The sequence below is a fragment of the Zonotrichia leucophrys genome, chromosome 1 (assembly GCF_028769735.1).
Source record: "Zonotrichia leucophrys gambelii isolate GWCS_2022_RI chromosome 1, RI_Zleu_2.0, whole genome shotgun sequence".
In the NCBI taxonomy this organism is placed as follows: Eukaryota; Metazoa; Chordata; class Aves; order Passeriformes; family Passerellidae; genus Zonotrichia; species Zonotrichia leucophrys.
The window spans coordinates 6,062,484-6,090,029 of NC_088169.1; the positions used below are offsets into that span (position 1 = coordinate 6,062,484).

The following is a 27,546-nucleotide window of genomic DNA, read 5'->3' on the forward strand; positions in this document are numbered from 1 at the left end:
ATATTTGCTGAGCAGGACCATGAACAAATGCTTATCGAGCCTATCCCCCTTCCATCAAACTGTCACAACTCACAGCAGTGCCCTGGCAAGGCCGGATTGAACTGAAAGTGAAGAAATGAAGCTGTTTGAGCAGCTGACTGTGCTTGCTTCTCCCAGTTGCCATCCCTGTCCCAAACTCCTTGACTGCCACAGATCTGGGCTCCAGGGCTGCTGCTCTGCTGGTGGGCTTGGTAAGGGCATCCCCCCACCTCACATTGGGGATCTTTCTCAAGTACATTCCTGTGTTGAATAAAGTTTACTCCTTCAGTAAAGCCACCTCCTTTTGGCTGGACTTTGATGACCCTGTGAGTCCCTTCCAACTCAGGATGTTCTAAGATCTCACAGTTTTTTAGATCCTTCTTTTGGTGACAAAGGACATATCAATGGATATCTGTCATTGCATCAGTTGTAGGAATTCTGCAGAAAAACCCAAATCTAGCTTTGGCTGCTGGATTGAAGGAGTTTCTGACTAGTTTTTGTGAGATCTGAGTTTGAGAGAAATGAGCACAGATTTCCAGGGTGCTTTTGCATTGCAGAGAGGTTCCCCATAGAGCCCTCCCTTCAGCCCTTCCAGCCCCCTCTCTATTTACTTATGTGTGACTTCTTTAGCTCTAATCTGCTACTTTGCTCTTGTGCAGCTGGAGCTAACACATAAATAAGGCAAACAAAACAGAGTCCTCTAATGCCTCTCTGCACTGCTGCTTCTTGGAGCCAAACTAGATTTTAGGAGCTTGTCTGTGCCCATTGCTGTTTTCTCACCTGAAACCATAATCTTCTCTTTGTGCTTTTGTGCTTTCCGTCACTTCCATAGCAACCAGTTGTGATGGCTCCGAGGATTATCGCTTCAGGAAGGAAATAAGCAGTGATGGAAGAAAAAAAGGACCTGTTTTTTTGCTCTGATCCTGCTTTTATGATGAGTGCAGATAAAATAATGTTCTTAGCTGATCTCCAGACAGTCCACAAGCTGAAAGGGTCACCACAAAGTTGGGTTTGTTTCCTCCTTTTCTCTGAGTCATTGTGTTCAGGACTTCTGGCTGAGCCAAAACACGTTCACCAAGAGCCTGCTCACCTTGCTTGGCTGACCTGTCCAGCTCAATCATTTCATGCAATCAAATTGACTTTCCTCAGAAAGGATCACTAGTCTGGCACTAATGCAGCACAAAATATTTGTGCAAATTCCTCAATAATAAAAACATTCTGGGGAAAGGACCTGGATAATACATGTGGTCACACAGTGAAGGCTGGGAAAACAAACAGAAAAGTTTCCTGAACTTTTGGCTGGGCCTAACTGGTAGAAGTCCTTTAGGTAACAGTATTAACTTGGGAGAGAGACTTTTAGAGATCACGAGGAACATCTTACTTCTCTCCAGTGCCTCAGTCAGATCAAGCAACTCAAATACTGGAGTCATAAGAAACAACATTGAGGATGCTGCAGGGAAAAAGGGGGTAGGGTGAGTCCATCAGGCAAAATCTGCCAGGAGGGTATGGAGGAGTACAACTCCCTCAGAGTACTGCAGGACAATCAGGGGCAGCTGGAAACAGGGATGATGATGTGAGTAATCAGTCCTGGGGACAAACACTGAGGAGAGACCCTTCCCTGGAGGAGAAGGATCGAAAGAGGGAACAGGAATGGAAATCTGTGAGTCAGCAGTGAGCTGTGTTACTCTCTGAGCTGGTAAGGGAAATGCTACCAGGATCCAGAGTCAAACAGGGACAAAATCTCCTGTTTCTCAACTGCTGTCCTTTTGATGCAGCTGTGGCTCAGGGTCTGCCACACCTGGGTCTCCACAGTTGTTTGTGCCCCTCTTTTCAATGCCAGGCATTGACACCCAGCAGATCAGCATGGAGGGTTCTTTGTGCTGCCTTTGTTGTCCTGAAAGGCCCCTGCAATTTGTGTTGTTTTCCCAGAAGTGATGGTGTGTTCTGCAGAAATGTGAGTTATTTAAGGTGCTCAACATGGCGCAGTGACGAACGAAATGGAAAACAAGCTCATTCCTCCAACAGGGTATGTTACTGCTAAGCCTGACTAATCACCCTCTGACAGAAGCAGGAATCTGCTGGGGAAGGAGCTCTAAGGTGGGAATGGCAGAGCCCAGATCTTCTCCTCAGGAAGCCCTTGGGGAGCTGTGCTCTTCCCACTCTGGGGGGACCATGCCAAGCTCTCCAAGCCTGCTGCCCACTCCCAAAGAAGCCAGCTCCTGCACAAGCCTGTGTATCTCATCCCATTAATAAATGCTTTCTGAAGGGCACAAAACATCCAAGGCCAGATCAATGTCCTGGTTCAGGGCTATGGAGGAGCCTTGGTTTCTTTGATCTTTTCTTGGGTAGAGGTGGTTTGTTGTAAGGATTTCCTTCTGGTGCTGCGCAGGGAGGGCAGCAAGGCTGTCTCCCTCTCCACCAGCAGCCTGTTTTCCTGGGGAAAGGCCTCCTCTGCCTGCTGTGGAGCACCTGTACCCTGCTGTGTTCCCCTCAGAGCCCTGAGGAGCTGGGGGATGTGCTGGCACCTGGCTCTGGGCTACCCAGAAAGTTCCATCACACTGTTCTCCTGTGGCCACCCATGAGCCAAGTCAGTGGGGAGGAGTCACAGGTTCACTGCTCTGCCGTAGCCATGTGTTGGCAGTCCAAAGCAAAGTGGTTGAAAGAGAAAGATTGTTTTGGTGGGGAGTGAGAGGAGTGGAGTGAGGTGGGTTGATGCCTGCAGCACCACCCACAATTTCATTGTGGCTGCTGGGATTGGCAGGAAAGTTCCAGCCCTGGTGTGTTCAGCACAGGTCATGAGGTGCCACCATCCCAGTGGGTGTCTGTGGGTTTGGGGCAGAGCTGCTAAGCTGGGTCCAGCCACACGAGTGGCTCCAGACAGTCAGTGTTACACCTTCCCCATCTCCCAAAGTGCTGCCACACCAAGCTGACAGCACCAGGCTGGGAAAGGTGAGGTGAAGGTTTATGCAGGTGACCTTGAAAAGCTGGAGAGAAAGCCATTTGCATGTGTACTTTAGGAAATCTCTCCAAGGAGCCTAACGAAAGCTCTAATCACAAACCACCTTCAAGGCTGCAGTAATGACAAGGGGGAGCTCAGAACCACGAACAAGGTAATGCACTGAACTAATACATATTCACCACCTCTCACGTGGAGCTTGCATCAATCAGATCTGCTTCATTCTTCACAGTCTGATCCAAGACAGGTCATGCATAATCTTTTTTTCTTTTTATTCAAGTCTGTGGTTCCAGTTCTGTGTACCAGGCTGTGCTGCAAAGATTGTTTAGCTGATGACTTTGGTGTGGTGTGTTAGAAAGGATTAGTTTCCTTGTAGGCATGTGTACAGGTACACAGAAAATGAATTTTTTTCTTGTTGAAAACTTCTGGGGCAAAACTAGGCTAGGATATATTTAGCAGAAAGCCCCAAAGGGACATTTTTCAGGATGTTACTCTTGAACCTCTTCACATCAGGGACATGACTGTCCTCTATGTGGAAGTCTTTTCCACCACTTTGACAATGTAAAACGTCCTCCAGGGAACAAGCAACATTTTGTTTCCTTTTTGCTAAACTTTTTTTTTTCCAAGATGAAAAGACAAGGTAAGAAAATAACATTAAAAAAAAAAAAGACAATAAAAAAATTACTAGAATTTATAGGGAGGACAACATGCAAACCCAAGACTGCAGGGTCACATAAAAGTAAGGCTGGAATAGAGATAGTTAGGTCACATGGTTCCATAAAGCAGGACCAGATGGACAGAAACCTGCTTTATTGCAGGTCTGAAACAGTCCAAATCTGTGCTGAGAACTCCCTCGAGCCCTCTCTCCCCATAAAAGCTTGCCTCTTCCATTCACCTTTCTCTGTTCCGTTGGCTCCATGATGGCAGAGACCTACAGAGCACAGGTGGAGGAACACAGAAACCTTGTGGTGCATGCAGACAAAAGGAACAAAAGAAAGCACACATAAAAGGCTGGTGATGTATGGAGCCAATAACTAAAGCCTTTCACACAAGCTTCTTCCTTAATTACTGTATTTAGTGCCACTGGCGTAATCAAGAACTCGGAGCTGTGACAGAGCCTGTGGTGTAACCTCATCCCCTCTCCTCCCTGCCTTCCCTGAAGCCTTTCCAAGAGCATCCTTCCTTCCTTTCTTCTCTAACCCTGCAGCCTAGAAAATAAGTCAAGGGTGGATACTGAGCTGTAGCAGGATGCTCTGTATGCTGATATGACTACTGTCAATATGCCACATTATATCAAATAACTAGAAGTCACAAAAAAATCCCCCAAACCTCAAACTGACCTGGCAACATCAACTCTGGCTAGATTTTTGTATTGCAATTCCTGGGGAAGGTGATTTCACATAAAAGGTGCCCTCCTGCTCTCCTTTCTGCTGTACATGCAGCTCCCTCCATTCAGCTGTGACCATCTCTGTTTGCCTCTCTTTGCTCTAAGATAACTTTAAAAAATGACCTGATTTACAAAGAAAAAAAAAATCTGTATTTTGCTAGGGTTTTGTTTTTGTGGGGGTTTTTTGGGCTTTTTTTTTTGGTGAGAGTTTTAGTAAGCTAAGACAATATAGAGCTTTTTTTCCTCCATGCTCACCAAAAGCATTGGGCTGGTGCCCCAGAGGGTTTGGGGAGTCGCCTTTGGAAACAGGAGTGGTGGTGAACTGCTGGCAAAGAGAGGGCATGGACTGAGCAGGAAGAATTAGAGTGTGAATTCCCATTATGTCACTCGGTGAAGTTAAACCTCTACACATCAGGGACATGGCTGTTCTCTACATGGAGGCCTTCCCCACCACCTTGATGATGTAAAATGCCCAGTGAACAAGCAACATTCTCATTTCCTTTAAACTGAGTGCCTTGGCTGCAGGGGGATCTCATCCTGCAAAAACCAGGATCAGATAGCAGCTCTTGTTATGACATGAAATACTTGGGCTGTGGAATAACTCCAAGTTCATGTTATTTGGGAAACCCCATTATTATTATTGTTACACTCCTTTTAAATTTCCTGATTTCCTCATGGCTCCTTTTCCAGCCTGAACTTCGCATTCTTTTCTCTCCCATCACTTAGTTGTAACTAATGAAAGGGAGAGGAGAAAAATGTTAATTTCAATACAGCATCAAAATGCCTTACCAATGGTTGTTACTTTCCACTGCCACTCAAATTTAACACTCTCACTCTCAAATATCATTGTAGATGCACCACGTTCATGCCAGACTTAAGGGATTTGTTCAGAATGAAAATGAAGTGGGGAAATCTGCATCTGTGCAGGTATTGACTCCATTCTGCCCCCTCCAAAGTTCACAGGCAGTTTACCACCCATCCCAGGTGAAGCTGGAGTACTCCTGGGAGAGGAGTGTGAGGTGAAAAACACCAGGGAGGACCAGGACTGGCAGGGCCATCAAAAATAGGATAACAGGAATTAGCTGAATAAGTAAGACATAAATGTCCTCTTCCTACAGGTCTGTTCCTCATCACTGCTCTGCAGAGAGAGTCAGTAACTAAATTAGGCAGAAGAACCTTTAGGAGGAATATGACGGGAAGCGAAACCCTGACAGCAAGGTCTGTGAGGCTCCCAAATGTCCCTTAAGGGAAGCAGTGGAGGTTTGAGTCATCTCAACAATAGACTGGACCAAGTGCTGGAAAACGGGCAGGAGGGAATCAATCTGCATTAGCAGAGGGACGTCTCAGATGACCTCAGAAGTTGTTTCCACCCATAAATCTGGGATTCTGTGACAAGACCTGAGCCAGAAGAGGGCTGGGGCAGCATCACAAGTGGAAACTGCCATATCCATGTACATGGGAGCTTTGGGTGGCCACCCTGACCTATGTGTTACATGAATGACAACTCGTATTCTAGTGTGGAAACTGCTTTCCACCACCCATGGATTTGGGATCTGACTTGTGGGTGCGTCTCATCACCCAGCCCATGTGCTATTTGGAGGGTGAGGGAAGAAACCTGGGACATCTGTATCAATTAGTTGTTCTTCAGAGCTAAAATACTTCATCTATGCTCAGTGGCTTCTGGGGCCTTCCAGATTCCCTTTTTCCTTCTTCCAGTGTTTGACTTATGGGGAACTCCATCTGGGAGTTTTTGTGGGAAGGAAGGGCCCACAAATCTATTGATCTTAATCCAGGATGACCAAAATGTAGGCCTTTATTCTAGCTCCACAAATTTAAAAAATCACAGAACAGAAGTAAAGAAACAAGCAACAAAGATTAAATGGTTAAAAAAACTGGGGACATTTTGGTTTATAATAATGCACACAATCCACCTGCTAGATTTTAATACTCTTAATATCAACTTCATCCCTTCAAAGATTTCAATTCCCAAAGAAAACTTTCTCTTCTCACATGAGTAAAATATCAGCATGAGGAAGCACAGACCTGTTTCCCAGGATGTGGGAGACTAAGCATGAGACATTTTCTTCCTTATTGCCTGAAAAATGAAGCTCTCACTCATACCCGTGCATGTTCATGCCTGCACACCACTTCTGGTGGCTCAGGGTTCAAACTCACCAAGAACTTCTCTAAGCTCCCATTCCCACCTCTCCAAGGAAGAAGGATGGAGCTCCCCACTTCAAGCCTTTGTGTGTTCTTTGTCGCCACAATTCAGCACCACTCCTACCCTCCATCCATCTGAGAGCATCAGGAACCCCTGGGTACCAACAGCTGCCCATCACACTCCAGCAAAGGGCATCCATCCATCCTGCCTGTGGTTCTCCCTCATGTCATGTACCCCAGGAAAAGTTTCCTCTTTGTTAGGGAGTCTTACAAAGCCTTATTAGCCCCTTATTACCTGGCAGGACTGAGAATAAGCAATAATCAACGAGTCATTTAGGCAAAGAAAGAGCTCCTGAGAGTGCCATTATTAATTCTGGGAATATAATTTTGTGTGGCACTGATTCAGGCTCTGAACACAGAACAGGGAGTTCAAAGCACTCCATGGACAAAGGCATGGATGTACATGTGCATTCCCACTCCTGGTGATGCCTATCAGCCAGGGGAGAGGAGGTGAGTTAGTCTGTGCTGCTCTGGCTGGACTGGGCACATCTATAGCCAGAGTCACAGCTGATCCCTGACCTTGCCCTGCCAGCCAGCAGCTCTGAGCAGCATCCCCCTATTCCCCTGCCACAGCCCCCTGCTGCCACCAGGACACAAACTGGTGTTTGAGCATCAAAAACTCAGCCCTTCCCTTTACTGCACCTGAGGGAACAGCAAAGCTTCCTGCAAGTGCTTAAAAAACAGTTCAGGAGCTCTTTGGAATTGCACACCTAACCTGCCTGGGTTAGCTCACTCCAAAATTTCCCCCTCTCTGCAATTTTAAGAGCTCCAATCCTTTCAGAGGGCCGTCCCTTCTAGACCAAGCATCTGCTTGGCCCCAGGGGTGAGATGTAGGAAAATGAGTTTGGGGAGCTCTCCCTGGCTCCTGCTCCAGCACAGCCCATGCTGCTGGCACATGAGGATGTCAGGAGGAACACAGCTCATCTCTGCAAAGGGAGAAGGCTCCTCTTTGGCACTGGAGCCAAATTTCAATGATGAAACTGGGCTTGAGCAGGCAAGGGAGTGACTGGGACAGTCTGGACATGCAAGGCCTTCTGCAGAGAGCAATTAGGAGCTGCTGTGATTTCCTCATCAGCTCTGGTAATGGCTGGTGTGACAGGGGAAAAAACTGGTAACACTGGAAGCTTTTATCCTTTTAGCTCCTCCAGCAACCAACATGCACCTGAAAGTATGATCTCAGAGATCACAAACTCAGGTGAGAGAGAGCTCAGTTCACAGGCAAGGCTTGGTGGTGGCTCATCAGCCTTGCTGCAATCAGCTCCAAAGCAGCCTAAACCCTGGATAAATGTGCTGGATACCAGGAAAAACCCAAATACCAACACACAGCTGGCAAAAAAACCCCAGCCTGTGGTCTGCCCGTGTGGCTGTGACATGCAGAGCAGGCATCCATGGCAGCTGGAATCCAGCAGGCAGCTAAACCAGTGGGAGAGATGCTGCTGGGGTGCCTGGGTCTTGCTCTGTTGTGTGGAGAATTGAGGAGCAAGGGCACATCCTGCCCTGAGGAACTGGTTAATCCTGCTGGCTCGAGGGCTGAGTGCAGCCAGTGACTTGATTGCGTTTACAGTGTTAAGCCAGTTATTGGATCCAATTAGTTGGGTCCTGCATGCACAGAAGTGGATCCACCTGGAGACCAGGAGGGTGGTTATGGGCTTGTGAAACACAATCTGTGCTGAAGAACAACCAGGCATTGCTGCACTCCTGTGTCTGCTACCTGGAGCTGGGAGAAAATGGATTTTGCAGTGTGTGACTAACCCCAAAATGTGCCAAGATGGGCCTCTGTGCAGCAACATGACTCACTTCCTTCTGAGGACAAACAATTTCCCCCCATTCCCACAGGTCCAACAGCATGAACAAACTTGCAGCCCAGTTGCATCAACCCCTCCATCACAGGACTCCCCTCCTGGTGCCTGGGACATCCCAGCATCTCCCACCTCTTGTGGCAGGTGGCTGGGGGTAGAAGAGGCACCAGCACTGAATGCACCAAAGCTGCCCAGAGAGCCTCTTTCCACAAACAAGAGGCACAAAGGGAGGAACCAGGATTCCTGTTTCCCTCCTGCCACTCTGATGTCCATCTTCCCAGGCTGAAACAGCATCTCTCTCCTTTTTTTCTGGAGATCACAGCTCCAGAAAATGCTGAATGGGATCTCCTTCCGAACAGCAGTCAGTGTGCAAGGTGAGCTGAGTGGCCTGAGGTCATTTGTCCTGTCAGACCTCCTGTTCCTCTCTGCTCCTTGTCCCTTCTCTGTGAACACACCTCCCCAGGGCCACATCCTCTGCATGCCTGCGACTCATCATGTCTGACTTCGGAGATTTGCAACAGAGATCTGAGTAATTAAGAACCAAAGCTACATTTCTGTGTCAAAGTCATTATGAAGACATCCCTGTAGCCTTTTAAAACCATCTTACCTCAACTAATCCATTGGGAAGGCTTTCCTCCCTCTGGGACAAAGAGACACCCTTTCACTCCCAAAATTCAAAGTGCACAGAGAGTTTTTAACCTCCCTAGCGCAGAATTAAGACAAATTCCCCAGTTTTTCTCAGAGATACCAGTGATGAGAGAGCAGCAATGATCATATAAATAACTGCCTGATCTGTGCAGCATTGCAGTCAGTTTGGTGGCTCTGTGTCCTCGTTCTTGTTGTGCTCCCTTTTCATGAGCAGAGAGCAGAAATGTTCATGGAAAATGGATTTCAGAGGCGTGCGCTCAACTGTTCCTGGAAATCTAATTTTACATGTTCAATAAAATCATCTGCTACCAAACAAGAGTTGAACAGGAAAAACCCATGAAGACACTTAGCTGACCACTGCACAATTACCTTCACTGGGTCCAAAGAGCAGAAAGCGTGAATGTATCCAGCAAATGTACGAGTAATATTGTTAGGCAACCAGGAAAAAGCAGCTAAAATCAAATGATTAATGACCTTTTTTCTTCTTCTTTTTTTTTTTTTTATGTGGCATGAACAGGAAGGTTTAAAGCTCAGTTTTTGCAAGATGTTTCTTGCAGGAGCAAGTCTGTTTGGAAATCCAGCAGATGCCTGGAGATAATGGATGTGAGAAACCCATCTACCTATCAAGTGTGTAGACAAGCTCACCAAATGATAACATCTTGTTACCTTACCAGGAAATGGGGAAGAAATGATCAGCAAGATTAGGGAAAAAAACCAGGCACTTAGCTAGAATTTCTGAAATCCCTTCCAGCTCTTGACTAAGATATTTTTCTTGTCACAGAATAAACCAAGGACTGTTAAAAAAACACAGTTTCCCGGGGTAGCGGAAAGGGATGTAAGACAGAAGAGCTAAAAAAGCACCCCGGCATGGTACAGGAAAAGCTCCATCAAAAATAATGAATCTAAATTCACTGCCTCAGTGGCTGAAGAAACAAAGGATGAGATTGTCTGGCTCTGGACGTTGGAGCCTTAATGTGCTGCTAATAATGTTTATATCATAAAGCAGCGTCGCTGCATTAGCTTTGATTTAGCAATGCCAGTTTACATCAGCTGAGGAAGCCATCTGTAAATTCAGCCCCACAAATGTAAATACAGTGAAGGAAGAAAGGCTTGGTCATCCCTGGAGGACATAAGAAGGGGGCTGCTGGGCTGACCTGGGCACTCTCCAGTGCCCACCCTGCTGTCACAGCTTTGTCACCTGTCAGAGGTGCAAAAGGGACATGTGGTCTGTGTGTCTCAGCCTCTGGCTGTGCAGACCCATCCATCCAGTCCTGGCAGTTCTGCTTGACTTCCCTCCAGCTGTGCCCCACTGCAGCTGCACAGGGGACAAGCCTCAGAAACTCTTCAAAACTCCAAGTGCCAGTAGGAGAGATTTTTGGATAAAACTATAAAAGTGATATTAAAAGATTGCTAGGACCAGACGGTTTCACTCAACAGCTCTGAGGGAACTCAGACTTGAAATTGCTGACCTATTCAGTACAATACCACAGCAGCTGTTGAAATGGCGAGGCACCACAGGAATGGAAGGTGGCAAATGTTACATTCATTCTTAAAAAGGGCCTTTAGAGGTCATCCAGAAACCTGTGGGCTGGGAAGCCCAGCAAGGCAGATTGACAGAAAGCATAACAAAAAGCAGGATAGCTGAAAGTGTGATAGAATGGGAAAGAACAAAGTTTGTTGAGTGAGAGCTCAGGTATTGCAAATCCATTTGTGTCAAGACCTGGGCAATTTGACATATTTGTAAAAAATCCAGCTGCAACAAGGTGGAGAATAATCTCAGAAAACTGAATGGCAGGTTGATGAAATCACCTATGAAATTCACCAGCAGCAAATAAAAAGTGAGGACTGGGAGAAATACCAACCCAAGCCTACTAAGACCATCAGGGGCACCAAATTAACATCAGGCAGGAAGGAAACCTCAGTCAGAGAGTTTATTGAAATTTCCAGCTTACTCCTCAACAGGGGAAGAACCTTAGGAATGACTACAGAATTAAAAGGGAATGAGGATGTTTCCTTCAAGAAAAACTGCCTTAAACACAGTGTCCACCAAGGAGAATACAGAACAATCCATGAAAACACAGAAGAGATGACAACTACAGCAGCATCCTTCTTCTTGGCCACCTCAGCTGAGAAGGGATGTGAGAGAGGTCCTGGCAACTCAACATGGAAATGTGATCAGGAGACCATTATTTGTGCCTGTTGTCACAAGGGAAAGGCAGCACAACCCAATCTATTGGGATGGAGGTCTAATACGAAGAAAAGGAAGTACTTCTTTCACACAATGCAAAATTGAATTATGGCACTTGTCACAGGATGCTGTGAAGACCAGAATTATAAAAGAATTCCAAAAGGAGTTAGCCAAATTCTTGGAGGCTTGACCCATCTGCAGCTGTTAAACACAATGACCCAAATGCCAGTCAAAAATTCCCTTAACCACAGTCTGCTCTCTACTGAGCTGGTAATATCACAGAGGAATTGTGCTATGCTTGCCCTGTCCTTACACCCTTTACCTCACAGTCTGCTGCTGGAATGGGCTGCCCAGTCAGCTGGACCTTTGCTCAGAGCCACTATCACTGCATAAGACATATTACACATGCCATAAGATGTTTATTAAGAAATGGATATTTATTGCAGGCGTTGGCCAAGTTTTTTCACCTCACACGAAAGTTTTGTCTCTGGCAGGTGCTGATATCTGATAGCTTGGGAGAAAGGCATTTCTGTCCTAAAAATCTATCATGCCCCTGGCAGTCTGTACCAAAGACCAGCTCCTTCCTGATCTCCCGCAGCTGCTCTGCTAAATCCATAAACCATGACAGTGGATTACCTTTATCATTGATTTAACTGTCACCACTAAAAGTAGTTAGCAGTCATGAAATAAGCCAGCAAGCGCATTTGAAGCAATGCCCTCCCGAGGCACATATTTCCTTTTATCAGTTTTAAATTAATTCTCCTTCATTGCGTGACGTGTGCCTTATTCTCACTTTGCAGGATGAGTAAAAAGGAAGCACCCATCACTTTCCATCTCCTGCTCCATCATTTCGTTCGCTCAACTGCTCTCCCTTCTGCTGCTTCCCCCTTCCAGCAGACACAGGCCAGCATTACACAACCATGGCTTTTGCCAGGAGGGATTCCTTTCCTTGCTGAGGTGGGGCTGCTGTGCTGGGCACAGTGAAGGAGAAGGTGGTGGGGATGAGTTATGGGTCACCTGCAGGAGGACAGGGACAGGTGAGAGTCCCTCGCTGCCGTGGCTGGACCTTGGCACCAGAGTGCTTGGCTGGCTGGCTGCGCTCAGCCTGCTCAGTGCAAAAACAGCCTGTGTTTTTCACTGCTACCAGTCTGGCATCTCCTGCCAGCTCTAGGCATTTCCTTTCTGAAGAAAAAAACAACCAAGGTTTGATCATTCACTTCTGGGGCTGTGCTAAACTTGCCAGCATCTGTTCCATCTGAGCGGCGGGGGAAAAACACCAGTTCTGGACTGGGGGAGAAAGGGAAGGTACCAAGTTGTAATGTGAGAAATAAAAGCAAGAGAAACAGCATCTTGAGAGATGTTAAAGACAAAAACAAATGCTGTGAACAGGAGCAGAGACAGATTTCAGAGGAAAGGAAGGAAGACAGTGACTAAAGCACCAAGAGTGAAAACAGTGTACACATGGAAACTGAATCCAGACTCCCAGGGTTTCTTTCTTTGTACTTGTTTTTCCTACCATTTCACAGAAATCATGATGCTGGCGGGATCCCTTTATACCCAAGGGTCAGTGATGTCAATGAAAGTTGGTGGAGCTGCACTGATTTGTATCCATTAAGAAGTGACTTTCTCAAATTTCTCAGAATTACTGGAGTTTAAAATAATGCCCTGAGAACCCAGCTGAAAACAACAGTTAGAATTATCCTTAAGTCAGGTCATACTAAAACCTAATTAAAGATTATTTAGAATGCATCCATTATTTTTTAAGAGTTGCAAAATTCCTAACTTTGGATGGTCATGTTGAAAACACAACCCTGGAAAAACCTGTGTGTGACACTTTTCTATCAATTCAGGAGTCACAGCAAATGCACAAAGAGCTCTACAAATTCCAGCTCAGCAAACAATTACTTTAGAAAGCAAAATAAGTAAATATTATCTCTGTTTCCCCACAAGCTTCTGTTTAACTGCTTGGATTTACCTTTCTATCACTCTCCCTTTCCTTCAAAATAAAAACTTCAGGATACAAAAAAAGAGGAAAAAAATTTAATCCTTAATTTCTTTTTAAAAAACAACATTGCTTGTTGGATTTTTTGGCTTTTTTCCCTGAGTCTCTGTCAGGTCAAACTAAAGCTTGTCAATATTTAGGGGTCCCTTTGCAGCCAAAATCCTTCCTTGCTCTCATTGTGACTGCGTGAGCTGAATACAATGTTTTTAACACTCAAGTTATATTTTACAAGACACAATCCACTCTCCCCTGTGACTCCCTCCCTCCCTTTGCTCTCTCAGGAACTGCCCTAATCTGGCTGGGGCTGTCCCAGCTGAAGGTGACACTGAGGGAGGGAGGGAGGGCCCATCTGGTGACACCACCGCTGCCCAGACCTCTGGTCCTGCTGCATTTTATAACCCGATTACCACAGACTTGGTGAATTCAGACAGATTGCCTACCAGCAAAACGCTCAATATCCCATTATCAGATTTGTGGGCCCACCATCCCTCTTCATTTAGGATGTAATAGAAAGTGTCAGCAATGTCCTATGGAGTTTGGCTTGAAAATGAGTCTTGACTATGCAAATCATAAGTGCACTGGGAAAAGATACTGCACAGAATCACAACAATTTTAAAACATTTTTTATTTAAATATTAAATAAAACACATCAACTAATCATTTTGGTGTACACCTCTCATTTTAACATAAGAAATAAAATGATTGTTCAGTCATGATAAAAAATAAACTATACATCTCAATTAAACCAATCACGTAGTGTCTTTAAATACCCTATTGCATTGCAGTCTGCAGAACAGCACTGTCAAGATATCTACAAAAAAAAAAAAACCCAGACTTTTAAAATGACCTCTTCTGCTCCAGCAAGAATTCCAAAGAGGTTCTACAGCAATTGGAAAAGAAAAAAAAAAAAACACTATGAAAGTAAAGTGCTTGTCATTGCTCAGGACAGGAAACAAAAGAATCTGTGGCCTTTAGATCCATGGCATTAAACAAAACACAAATTGAGGAGGAAGTTCTGTGGTTTAAGTACATGTGCTACCCCTTCCAAAACTGAAGGCCAAGTTGCTGCTTTGTGACAAGCTGGCTTCTTCTTGCCCTCCTCTCCAGCCATCTCCATGCAATCTCTTTTTTGGGTTGGGTTTTTTGAGGGGTTGTTTGTTTGTTTTCTTTTTAACCCACACTACAAATGAGCATGAGACTTTGGTGTTTTCTCTGCTGCAAGGCACCACTCATTAACAGGAGTTCAACTCGAGCAATTTTCTGTCACTTTGAAGCGTCCAGACCATGGAGCAGCAGTGGCAAACTGGAGATGCACCAGTACAGACACACAAATACAACACACAGATAAAGAGGTTGTTTATGGAGAGCCACAGACAGACCCACATGACATCTTCAACTCTTCCTACTCCCACCAATTCACCTGGTCAATCTTTGGCTTTTTTATTTTTTCCTTAAAAGAAAAAAAAAACAGCTAAACAAACCAAACAAAAAAGAAAACCCAAAAAAACCCCCAAAACAGGTCTCTATATTATTTGCAAATGTGTAATACTGCAGGTTGCATGAAGCCAAGGTAACTTGAAGGCACCCTGTGTCATACTAGGGAGATGGGTCCTTTAAGCTTATAGACAGAATGCAGCTACACTCTGACACTCGGATGGCAGCTCCCAGCCAAGCTGTCTCACTGTCTGCTCACCTGCTTCCAAAGTTTGCCTGCACTCCCCAAGTCATGTCTGTAGGAGCACAGCCTGTCCTCCCCTTTAAACCTCAGCACAACCTCTATTGACACCAACAGAAGTCATGGTCTGCCTCAGGAGGGGACTCGGGGTTTATACCAGAAACACAACAGAAGCATATTACAAAATATAAAAAATAACTAGTGTTATATAGTTTTCTGCTTACTATTTATATACATATACAGCATTAAAAACCATACGAAAAAAACACCTACCTAATGCAAAACCTCGTTTTGCTAATATGCCAAAAAACAAACCAACCAAAACCAAACACCCAAAGATTGTGCTGTTTTACTCACTTTTAATACAGTTTTGTTCAGAAAAAGCTGTACTCCATTAGAGTAGAATTCTGTTCTAGCCTATTCCTTTTGTCTTTGTCAGTATATAATTATAACCTCAATATTGCACATTTCCCCAAGAGTCAGTTCTGTTTGGACCCTGATAATGAAATGCATAAAAACATAATTAGCAGCGGAAATAACGATGTGCAGCACTAAGAAATACCCCTCAGGCAACTTTGTAGGCAACCTCCAGGAGGGCTTTTTAAAAAGAAAACCCTTCCCATTACCCCACAGGTGCTGCTGCTTCCCTCCTCAGTGCCTCGGCAAGAATATGAACAAACTTAGAGTTTATAAAAAGATTCTTAAAGATTACCCAGACCAACAAAATATGGGCATGTGTGCACCTGTGTGTATGTACACACACACCACTCCCAAACAAACATCCCTGCAAAAGACCAGGCATTATGCAATTTGGATCCTGATTACCAAGGGATACATTTCCAATAGTTACTGCTTCTGTACTAATTAGAAGGGCATGCTGAGCTTTTCCAGCTGATGTATCAAGCAAGAAGTTCACAGTTTTCATTTAAAATATGTGTATCTGGGAGGTGAGGAATGGGGATGTTGGTTCCTTTAAATAAAATGAGTGTTAACAGGAGGGAAAAGGAAAAACAACAAATGGCAATGCTTCCATTTTTGTCTCTTATGAATGCATAATGCTGCATGCCACTGGTTTTCTGTTTATTTTTTTTCTTTTAAAGAGGTAATCATCTTCACAAACCCATAAATGAATATTGTGAAAAAGGGAGGCTCTGGTCCCTTCTTTGAAAAGCCTCTCCCTGCTGTGTCACCACTACTGACAGCTGCTAATCTTGCATAACAGCAGAGCTGTATTGGTCTGACTTGAGTACAGTACCGAAGAGTTCTTCCCCAACCACATCCCTCCCTGCCCCCACAAATGCCCCACCCATCTGCCCCATCATTATTTTTTTTGACTTAAAAAAAAAAAAAATCAGTTTCTATTCATATTTGTTCAGTGCAAGAATAGTAGAAGCAAAAAGACATACATATTGCTTGTTTCAGTCCAATAAAGTTGCCAGCTTTCTGAGCCAGACAGCCTCTTCACATACTTCAAAATTTATTGCTTCTGAGAGTCACTCGTCCCCACGCCGCCAGCCAGCCACAGAGTGAAAGCTCCCCCGCAACAAGAGCAGCCTGAAGCTCTCACTTGACCAGCACAAACTTGCCCAGCTGGCTGGAAGTCAGATCCTCCATCTCACAGTCCCCGTGCTGCAGGGTGACAGTGTCATAGCTCGGGGATGGCGTGGAGAAGCTCTGCTGCTGCGAGAAGGGGGCGGCCAGCGGGGCCGCGCTGCTGCTGCTGCTGATGTACAGGTGAGTGTCCAGCAGGTGAGCGGCTGATGACACCGGGGACACGCTCAGCCCCAGGAAATGAGGTTGGAGCAGTTGGCTGCTGCCAGCAAAGGCCAGCTCAAAGGAGTTCTCTCTTTGCAGCTCTGACAGCAGAATGGAGTTGGAGGCTTTGCAGGTTCCGTCAGAGGAGGGGATGCTGCTTGCCGCAGGTGTCTGGGAGGTCTGGGGACAAGCTGTGTGGAGTAGTTGGTGATGCTGGAACTGGAGCATTCTGAACAAAATCCAAGGGGGAAGAGGTTAGTTCTATTCCTATTTCATGTTCTATTCCTTCCTTTCTTGCCTCTAACCTTGACCATAACTTTCTCCTTTGTTTCCTTCTCGCTATTAAACCTCTCCTTAGCCCAGCCAGCACAATCAAAGCAAGCTGCCTGTGCCAGGCTTTCCCTCATTCTGTCAGAATTCCCTACCCCTTCTGTCAGAGGGCAACTGTCACAACGTAGTTTATCTGGTCACGATTTGGCCACCTAATAATAGATGTTCTAGAGACAATGTGTGCAGATAAACCGGAAGCTCAATTTTCCATCTCGCTTCTATGGGAATGAAGAGGTGCCACCACACATGACATTTGAGGCCACTGGAACTGTGCCTCCTTTGTGGGCTGTAACTTTTCCAAATTACAAGGTCTCACTTCCTTGCCATGGGAAAATTACAGGAGGAGGCAGAGGAGGAAAGAAATCATTCCCAAAACTAACAAAGAAAAACACAGCTTGCAGTAGGGGAGAAGCTATGTTTTCCCCCACACTACCAAACTGCTTCTCAATTCAGCAACCTCCAAATATTTGAACATTGAGATTTTTGAGTGGAATTGCACGTCCTGTGTTACATGTGCCAGGGCAGGAAGCCACAAAGGAAGCCGAGCAGTTTACCCACTGCCACACAGCAAAGATGGATGGCAGGAACCCCCAGTGACCAAACCCCCAACCTCTTTTGCTGTGTTTACCCCTCCTTGCTTGCCCTTAACCCAAAGTAAACGCAATGAAAAGGCACCAAAGCTCCTCCCTCACCTCTGCTGCTGCAGCACCTCCTCCAGGAGGCTTCTCCCCTCTCTGCTGCTCCCGCTGCTGCTGTACAAGCAGGTGTTGGGCTGCGTGTGCTGGAAAGGGCTCATGGCACTCCTTGCTGCCCGAGAGGAGGAGGAGGACTGACACACCTGCCGAGCAAAGCCTTTGATTTTATTCAAGCCGAGGAACCCCTTGGCTCGAGCGTTCTTCCGCAGCTGCTGCCTAAAAGCCTTCAAGCCTGTGGGACACGAGGAAAAGAAATGCACTTTAATCCTCCTCCTGTTTGCCTACAGTACAGATCAGCCTTTCTGGGCACTGCCTTCCTGGGTGGGAGAACTGGGCTGGAAAAGACTCCAGTTCACCCTCTGCCTGGTGGTCAGAGCAGGATTTAGGTAGTGAAACAGGGACTGGGACAGCTGCACCCTTGTGCAGATGGACGTGCATGGCAAAGGAAGAGCCTGAGAGAAATCATGACGTTGTACACTCCATATTTTAGGAGGAAGGTGGAGCCTGCCATCCCACTCACGGCAGCAGAAATATCTCCATGGGCAGGCTGAATCAGTGTCTGAGAACCTTTCCCCAGGGCATCCCACCCTCCCTCAGGGCCTGTGAACACAGGAGGCAGAATGTCCAGGTGTCCAGCCTCAGTGTGACACTAATGGGCAGCAAGTCTCCCTGCACCCTACCCTTTCCCAGTGGCTGTTGGGGAGGGTGCAACTCCCCAGCAACAAGGCCAGGAAGGCATTACCTTGAGTTAATGAGGTATCAGATGCTCGCCTTCCTTCTTGGAAGCTGACAGGCAGGAGGGAAGCACCTCCCATGCAGCCCTGGACTTGTAACACGGGAGCGTCAGACTGGGAAGCGAGGAAAGGCGACGTCATCCTCGCTGTGGCCGGGCTCCCCGTCATTACTTGACCTGCCAAACAGCTGCTCAGGGCCACTGAGCTGTCATTTGAAGATGAAGTAAGGCAGCTGTCTGAGCTAGTTCCCTCTGTGGGGCTGGCAGAGGAGGAAATGACTATACCTATGGAAGGGAAGGAAGGAGAGAAAGAACATTCCCAAGATGAGTACAGGAAGGAACAAACATGACATCAGAGCCTTCTGCCCACCTACACTGGCACTAATAAACAGCCTCAAGCTGGAGAGGTGTCCAGCAACTCCTGTTGTCCCAGGGCTTGACTCCAGCAAGGGGTCAACAAATCAACAAATAACCTCAGTTTGGGCTCCTGTCCAGCTGGCCAGCAGCACCAGCATCACCAGGCTGTGCTGGATCAGGCACACAGTGTTTTTTAGCACAACCAGGATTACTGTTTTGTGAACAGTTGTGCTTATTTAGTTGGTTCACAGGGTCTGAGTATGTACCAAACTCAATCAGTGAGGTGTTTTTCGTTAAATTCAGGCACTTTTTCCTCCCCCAGTATAACAGCAGAAGCTAGCAGACCAGGTTTGTGACCTGCTTGTGAGCATGCTCCCCTCTGAAGAGATCTAGGTGAAATACAACAGCACAACTTCTCTTCCCTAAGGGCCCTGCTTATCTGTAGGAAGACAGAACTGGGGAGAGCAGAGTACAAACCTCTTTTCTAGGCTTTCCTACCCTAGTCAAGGTGAAATCAGCACACTCTCCCTCAGCATCTGGGCTCTATGGCACTCCTTCTCTGCTCTTTTCCCCTACCTACAAACACCCTTCATCACTCCCAGACTTACTTACATGGAGGGACATGCTGATAGAAATGGGTGGTCACTTCTGCCAGGGTGTGCCTCCTGCTGGTGTTGCTAGGGATGCAGATGGGGTGGTCATATGCCTTAATTTCATCTTCCAGCTCCTTCTCTTGCCTCACTTCCTCGCTGATGGTGGTCTCCAGCAGGCTGTTCGGGGAGATGGAGCGGTTCCGGAAGAGCCCGTTGAAGTTGGTGTCCACAGGGAAGAACACAGGCTGGAAAACATGCCAGATCACAGACTTCAGGGTCTTTTCCTTATTTCTGCACTACCTTTTAATACTCTCCACAATTCTGTGGCATGTCTGCAGCAGGAATATTGTTAGAGAGGCTACGTGACAATGTGTCCAAATGCCAAACCAAACACAGGAGGGAGAGAACAAAAGTCACAACCCCCATTGTTGTGGATTGGCAGAACAATGAGAAAAAAAGAAGCAACACAGAGTTTATCAGGGAACACCAACCTGTAATGGATTGCTTATGTCACAGTCCATTTCTGCCTGCAAGGATGGCTGAATCAGGCTCTGAGGTTGCTGGTAAAGCAGAGATGATCGCAGGGTTTCACTAGTGAGAGTGTCCTGAGGCATCTGGAGAGAGAGCGATGCACAGAAGCCATCACACACACTGCAGTTCCACGTGACTTTTCAGATACTGGAGAGTCACAGAATTTCAGAGCCACCTTCCCTGCAAGCTCTCTCCTCATGCTTTCTATGAAAACGAACAAAGCTAATCCATCAATGCCAACACAAATACAGAACTCCTCCTCCTCCTAAGTTAGGCAATTTAACTGGAAGTGCAATTTGCAGAGGCACCCAAACCACACTTTAAAGGGGATGGGGGCGAAGAAAATAAAATGAATGTCAGAAAAACACATTAAGTGACTCATGGAGTACTTCTACAGGATATGCAACAAAGAAGCATAACCAAGCCATGCCTAAAAGGGCAGATTTCCATGAGAAGTCTAATCCTGTGGCTCATTATTGACCTGCACTGGAGGCAGACTATTCTTTGGACCATGACCCGCGGTCACTTCCTAGGAAACAGGGCATTAATATTCACTCAGCCTCCTGCTGAAGAACAGCAGGCTGTGTCCTGTCAGAGGCCACCACTATCAGAAATGGGTTTCAAAAGTTTGGCAGCTGCATGGCAAGGGAGATGCAGAGGTGCCTCTGCTCACCTCAGCGTTGGTGATCTCGGAGCTCCGGGGCCGTGGCTGCCGGCCGGCTGCTGGCCGAGTGGACACCTGGCTGCTCCGGTACTCCTTCAGGCGCTCCAGCAGCAGGTAATAAATGGCAGCAAAATGGTTGTAGCTGCTGTTCTGCAGGGACTGGAAGACATTGGAAGGGCCTTTTTGAGTCACAGGTAACTCAGGATGTAAGCAGCCAAAACTCATCACTAAGGGCTCAGAGTAGCAGGCTCGAAAAACCAAGCAAAATCCAGAAGGGCAGTGAAGATTTTATGCTGTGACACCAGATCAAGGCCACTCACTGCATGACCCAGGACAGCACCACTGGCATTCTGATGGTCAGTGGAGAGGTATCTAAAGAGCAAGAGATGTATCTAAAGGGCAAGAACTCACCTCCACAGTCCTCTGCCTGTCAATGCCGAGGGTTTGCATGATCCCAAGGACCTGCTCGTTGTAGTCGCCCAGGTTGGAGTTGTAGTTTTGCATGGAAAAGGACAAGGACTGCTGCTGCTGAAGGGAGGGGTCAGCCTGCATCCACTTGTGCTGCTTGATCTGGGAGATGGTTATCCGCTTGGTTGGGTCCACAACCAGCATCCGCCGGATTAGTGTTTCACAGTCTGGGTGACAAAGAAAGACAAACTCATGAGCAAGGGGCAAAAATGTAACAGCTCAGCCCCAGGTCACTGCTAAGAACACTTCCCAGCAACAGTGTAAGATGCCTATGAAAACAGGAATTAAAGGTTTGGGTGCAGCTGATGACTGATCTGACTATCAGATATTCCAGACAGCACAAGAGATGTTCACGTGCATATCACAAAAACAATATCTCACTGCAGGAAAGGAAGCTGTACTGGATACCAGGTGGCCTTGCACCTTGTACAAGAGCTGGTTTTGAGAGGATGCAGGTTTGATGGCATTACATGCACATAAAATAGGTCAGAACTTAGCACAGAACCCCATCACATACAACTTCCTGGTCCTGGCCCTATATTGCTTATTTACTTATAACCAGGAAATAAAGCTGTTCATGGCCATAACTGATAAACTTCAGACTTCAGCAGTTATCTCCACGTGACAACAGAGGCACGTTCACTGGTTTTGAAACCAAATCAGAGAGAGGTGATAACACTCTTCAGTTTCACGTTTCTCATCAGACTGTTGGCGTTCTCAGGAAACACTGCCGAGTCCCCTATTCTTGTTCTCCTTGGCAGCACAGCCACACTGGAACACCCCTTCTGCATGGCTAAAATATCTTAGGAGAACTACACCTATGTCAGCATTGCAGGCTAGTCCCTTTAAAATCCTGTTTGCTCTCTTTTCTGAGTGATTATTATTATTTCTTATTTCTCCAGCTAGGGAGTCAAGTATTTTTCTAATCCATAGGGATATTCTAAGAAAGAAAAGTACAGCTTTTTACATGCACCACAAAGCAGATCCCAGAAAAGAAAACATCTTCTGTCCTACAGAAACTACTGGATACATAAAAACAAAATAATAGCCAGCTGCAAACTGGATAGCTACTACTTTATAGCACCTGTTCTAACATTAAGGAAATAAAAGCACCTTCGGACATGAAGTAGGGGATGCGGAACCGCCCCTCCAGCACTCTTTGCCTCAGAGTTGGTAAATTGGGTCCATCAAAAGGCAGCGAACCGCAGACAAGGACGTACAGAACCACGCCAAGGCTCTGCCAATAGAAAACAGCACAGCACATGAGTGACTCCAGAAAAAGCAACAATTCTGAAGATCCACAGACCCTCACAAGGTGTGAAATGCAGTTTCTGAGGAACAGCAAGCTCACCCATATGTCAAGGTGAGGTCCTTCATATTCTTTGCCTTCGAAAACTTCTGGAGCTGCGTAGGGTGGGCTTCCACACCAAGTGGAGAGGGGCTCTCCCGACTTGTAAAAGTTTCCAAAGCCAAAGTCTGAAATAAAAGTGAAAAGCTGGGGTAAGACAACAACACTCAACCACATACTAGTATTTCAGAAGTAGCAGAAAAATGGAGAGAAAGGAACAGATGTGTTGCTTTGTTTTCTGCCTATTCATTTAAGCTACTCCCTTCTGTTCACAAAATCTGTTCCAAGAAATATCTGTAACTCTTTGTTTTATTTTCACTTACAGAAACACAAACACATTTACAGGATCATCCTAGGGAAACCCAAATGTCTAAACAACACGCCTGATGTTCTTTATAAAGTGACCTCCTATTTCCTAGTACCTGCTAATTTGATATTCATGTTAGCATCCAGCAGGAGGTTCTCTGTTTTGAGATCCCTGTGCACGATGTGGTGGCTGTGACAATATTCCACAGCTGAAAGAATCTGCCAGAACTTCTTCCGTGCTTCGCTCTCGCTCAGGTGCCCGTTGGAGGTCAGGTGATCTGCCAGACAAAATCAGAGAGGGTTTAGAAACACCCCGAGGAAATTTGTCATAATCCTGCAGGTGCTGTGCTTGCTGTTTGACAGCTGACAACACAAGCCCCAGGTTTTTAATCAGAATGTATCTGTTACTCAGGAATGACAAAATAAAGCCATGGGTTTCTAAATCTAAGGAACTGTGAGCTCTGTCAGTGAGGACTTACCAAACATTTCTCCATTCTTTGCAAACTCAGTGACAATGTACAGCATATCCTTTGTCTCCATAACCTGTGAAGAAATGAGAGGACACAATTCAAAAAAAACCAACAACCAGAGCTCTATAGTTTCATTTATTTTTCTATGTGAATTCTCAAACATATCCATTCAAATTCATATTTGCAGCAGCAGCTGGCAGTAAAAGCATCTAATTTTGCACCACAGAGTTCTTTCCAAGCAAACTGGTAATGAAAAAGATAACAAATCAAGGCTTATGTGCCCACATTATACAATGGCTTCCCAGGCCATTGTTCTTCTCACCATTACCAAGCCACCTAATCTCTGTAAGAGAGCAGATGAGTGTTTAGATAATTTCATACACTCCCCTTTTGTTAAAATATGCATATATAGTTTTATGACATATTCTGAACAAAGAAATGTAGAAGTTTATCTAAAGTTTTCTTTGTTTCAAGGCTAGTGGGGGCTCAGATCAGCAGGGACAGCTGCAAGCTGGACAAAGCAAGAGTGGTATCAGACCCCCTGCTCCTGTTTGGAGCTGGCTGGGACATGGGGAGCCTCCTGTGCAAGTGATAACAGGCTCCTGTTTGTGTAACAGCAGGGCTTGATGCACATCAACAACTGTCAATATATTGCCTATCAATCTAGTATCAACTTGCTTTGATATTTCACAACATTTGCCTTTGGAAGAAAATAAAAAAGAATTACTAAAATCCAAATGATGAATGAGAGATGCTGAGCATTTCCAAGTTCATCTTCAGTTGCCGCAGCACACCTTTGAAATGTTGTATTTCAGAATACAACATTTCCCTGGAAACATTTTCCTCTCACGAGCAGATACTTTGTTTTGAAGCAGGAGGCTCACAACAGGTTAACAATCCAAAAAGCCTCGATTCTACTTCAAAGGCTGTAACTTCCAGGCTCCCAACATGTAACCTTTTTCAAAGACTCTTGTCCTCCCCTCACTACAAGTACACACAGACACGAAATGAAAATAAACAAACAGGGAGCAAAGGAAGAGAGGTTCCCAGTTTAAAAAACTGAAGGAAAGTGTTCTGGGAAAATTGCCAGCTGAATGAAATTAAGACGTGGTGCTGAAACTAAAACAATGATGAAATAATACAAGAACACACACCCTACACTGGTATGTCATCTAATTCCATCTCTGCTTCTCAGCCTCCATCAAACAGGTAAAGCATCAGTTACAACAACAAAGAAAAGAAAACTTCACTGAAAAGAAATTATGGTCCACCACCAACGTCACCTGCTGCATCAAGTGAAGTGGTTCAACGAGATGGAATTTAACCTGCTTTTCTAAATGCTCTGAAACAGTATTTTCACCCACATCATTCCACTGAAATGAACTCAACCGAACTGTTAGAATGTTTCTGTGTGTCCTATACTGCCCCGTGGGCAACCCTGACGTCAGCCCTCAACACAGAATCATTCTTGTTATGATGGCTAACACTATGAATACAAACACTTCATGTGTGTCAAGGTCTTTTAAAATAATGCCTTGCCTAAGCACCTGCCTTACTGGCTCTTCAGCCTTACATGTTAATTAAACTTTTTTTTTTCTTTTTTATTTATTTAAGCTAACAAAGCCAGCAATAAGATCACAGCTGATAATAGTGTTTACTACTGCACATGGACTTTCAGACCTGCTGCTTCATCCCATCTCCACCTTTCTCCCAGAGCTCTGCCCTTTCAGACAGGTCCAGACAGACTGACAGCTCTGCCCTGCTCATGGCAGGGGCTTGCACCAGATGACCTTTAAAGGTCCCTTCCAACCCAAACTGTTCTGTCACCTTAAATCCACACGGCATTGTTTAAATGATTGAGAGGAACTTACACCAAAGGCTATGTAGATCTAACGTTTAGAATTTGCAAAGCAGCCCTTGCTCACAAGACAAATGTGATCCTGCTTTCTGCTCAACACATTCATTTGTTCCCACGGTTAAAAATATCCATCAGTGCAGAAACTAAACAAATCTAAACCAAAATTCACTTTGTGAAACTCTGCAGGGGAAAGATACTTAAAATACACTTTCAAAACTACACAAACTGCAACAGAACAACCAAACAGGTGATTTTTTGACATATTCTAAGATACCAACATTTACCACCTTTTCCTTTTTCACTAATCTAATTCTTTGATTAAGTTTCCACTTAGACTTTCTACTTAGATTCATTTGGTTTAATTGTTGGTGATTTTAAATCCTTTCCACTTAAGGCAAACTCAACTTTAGTGCTTCCTTCTCTACCACCCAATGTGAGTTTAAGTCTCCCTCCTATCTAAAGCACGTAAGAAGTTCCAGTCCTCTAAACTGGGAAATGCAAGTTAATGATAGAAGTTCAGCTAACCCATTCCTCAATCTGAAACAAACGTCAGCCTGGCTTCAACTTTGTAAATTTTACAGTGCACTTTGTCAAAAAGCTGTCTAATACCAGAATCTTGTTCAAAGAATGAAGAATGACTTTGAAGACATCCCGTTTACTTCAAACGTTTTTTAAAAAGTATTTCAGTATTTCAATATGCTTTTCCTCCACAAATATTAGATGCAAAAATCACATGCAAGAGACCACAAGCATATTTTATCTACGTGCTGCACTTCAAAGGTGGACTCTTACCTGATATAGCTTGATAATGTGGGGATGATTCAAAAGCTTCATTATCTGAACTTCTCTATAAATCTTCTCCAGGTTGCTTGGGTCTAACCTTGTCTTGTCTATTATTTTTATTGCAACCTGCAAATTTAAATAATAACAAATCAACCCCAGGTATTACAAAACAGGTATTCTCACTGTTAAGATACCTTAAAAAAAAAAACACAAAAAGACACACCCCCGCAAAACACACCACTCACAAAATCCAAGTAAAGTAGCTTTTAAAGTAGCTTTTAAAGCACAGACTTGACAAAGCTGATTCTGTTTTTCTGAACCGCACAGAATTCGCGGCACAGAACGTTTTCGTTTTCCTTTTCTACGTCAAAGGATTACACGTAAGGTAGCGAACAGAACTGCAGAAATTAGCACTGGACAGGATTCTGTAAATCTTTTAATCCGTCCCATGCCAGTGAAAAACAGATCCCTGTAACAGACTATCTCCGGCTGTAGTGACTGAGGCGGTTTTGACATGCACCAGAGATATAAATACGGCTGCACGTCCAGGAAAAAATTATTTCTGCAAATAAGACCCTGGGTTCTTTGTTCTTGAAGACCACTGAATGAAAAAAAACCCAAAAAACAAAACCAAAAAACCGAAACAAAACCAAACAAAAACCAAACAAAAACCAAAAAGCCTGAAGCATTCAAGAGATCCTTAATTTGCACAGCGTTTCTAGCAAACTGAGAGTAACTCAACAGAGTTACAGTAACACAGAACTGCGCGAGCTGCGTTTTCTGCAGGCATTCTTGCCCAGTTTCAATTCCACACAGCGGCAGAACTCGCAGCCGCTGTCCCGCGGAGCGCGGCATCACCCGCGGGGCTCCGCGCCCGCTCCCCGCGCCCCGACCCCGCGCATTCACCTGCGTCTTGGTCACCCTGTGCCGGGCCAGCTTGACCACGGCGAAGTTGCCTTTCCCCAGGGTCCTCTCGATGTCGTAGAAGCCGACTCGCAGGGGCCGCTGCTGGCCGTGCGCGGCCGCGGGCGCCGAGGCGAACTCCGACATGATCACCATGGCTCAGGCGGGGGGCGGGCAGCGCCTCAGGACGGCAGCATCGGCGCAGCACCTGCACGGACACGGCAGCGCCTCAGGACGGGAGCGCCCGCACGGACACGGCAGCGCCTCAGGACGGGAGCATCCGAGCAGCGCCCGCACACGGCAGCGCCTCAGGACGGGAGCACCCGCACGGACACGGCACCGTGAGCCGCTCTCCGCTCCGCCGGCCCTGCCCGCCCCGTCCGCGCTGCCGCTGCCGGCCCCGCTCCCCCCGTGGCCGCGCAGAGCCCGGCGGAGCGACGCTGGAGCCGCCTCGTACCTGGCGGGCGCGCAGGGCTGTGAGGGCGGGCGGCCGCGCGTATGAGTGAGTGAGCGAGTGAGTGCGGCGGGGCGAGCGCGCTCCGGGGGGCAGGCGGCACCACGCGGGATGTCCCGGCCCCCCGCCCTGCCCGCCCCTCGCCTCCATGCGCGCACCGCCCGCCCCGCCCGCCTCTTCCCCCGCCCACCGCCGAAAGCCGAGACGGGCCCATTGACGTCACTTTGACGCCAGCGAGACGCGCGGCCGGGCGCGGGGCTGGAGGGGAGCGGAGACACCGGGACGTTGCCAGGGAACGGGCGGCGCTGACGCGGGCGCTGATGGAGCCGTCGCCCGGGAGACCCGGGGGGGCGGTGACGTCAGGGCGGGGGGAGGCAGGGATGAGGGGGGGTCGGGGGGTCTCCT

General features: G+C 46.3%; 1 protein-coding gene across 1 annotated transcript; it reads right to left on the bottom strand.

The window, feature by feature from the left end:
* Nucleotides 1-13,824: 13,824 nt before the first annotated feature.
* On the bottom strand, nt 13,825-27,303 carry SIK1 (salt inducible kinase 1). The gene is made up of 14 exons (XM_064706076.1): nt 27,145-27,303; nt 26,691-26,895; nt 25,794-25,910; nt 23,153-23,216; nt 22,790-22,951; nt 22,371-22,495; nt 22,133-22,256; nt 20,963-21,186; nt 20,561-20,710; nt 19,848-19,970; nt 19,376-19,601; nt 18,416-18,691; nt 17,671-17,905; nt 13,825-16,877 (listed from the first exon to the last, which is right to left on the bottom strand). The coding sequence occupies exons 2-14, from the start codon at nt 26,841-26,843 to the stop codon at nt 16,457-16,459; spliced, it is 2,400 nt and encodes a 799-aa protein (XP_064562146.1). The 5' UTR covers nt 26,844-26,895; nt 27,145-27,303; the 3' UTR covers nt 13,825-16,456.
* Between the last annotated feature and the right edge of the window lie 243 nt (nt 27,304-27,546).

What these genes read in the sequence shown, in the direction of transcription:
- SIK1 (XM_064706076.1), bottom strand. Translation starts at nt 26,843, where the DNA reads ATGGTGATCATGTCGGAGTTCGCCTCGGCGCCCGCGGCCGCGCACGGC. An exon ending in ACATAAGCAATCCATTACAG is followed by an intron (nt 19,602 to 19,847) that starts GTTGGTGTTCCC and finishes CATGTTTTCCAG; the next exon opens with CCTGTGTTCTTCCCTGTGGA. An exon ending in CTATCAGCATGTCCCTCCAT is followed by an intron (nt 18,692 to 19,375) that starts GTAAGTAAGTCT and finishes TCCCTTCCATAG; the next exon opens with GTATAGTCATTTCCTCCTCT.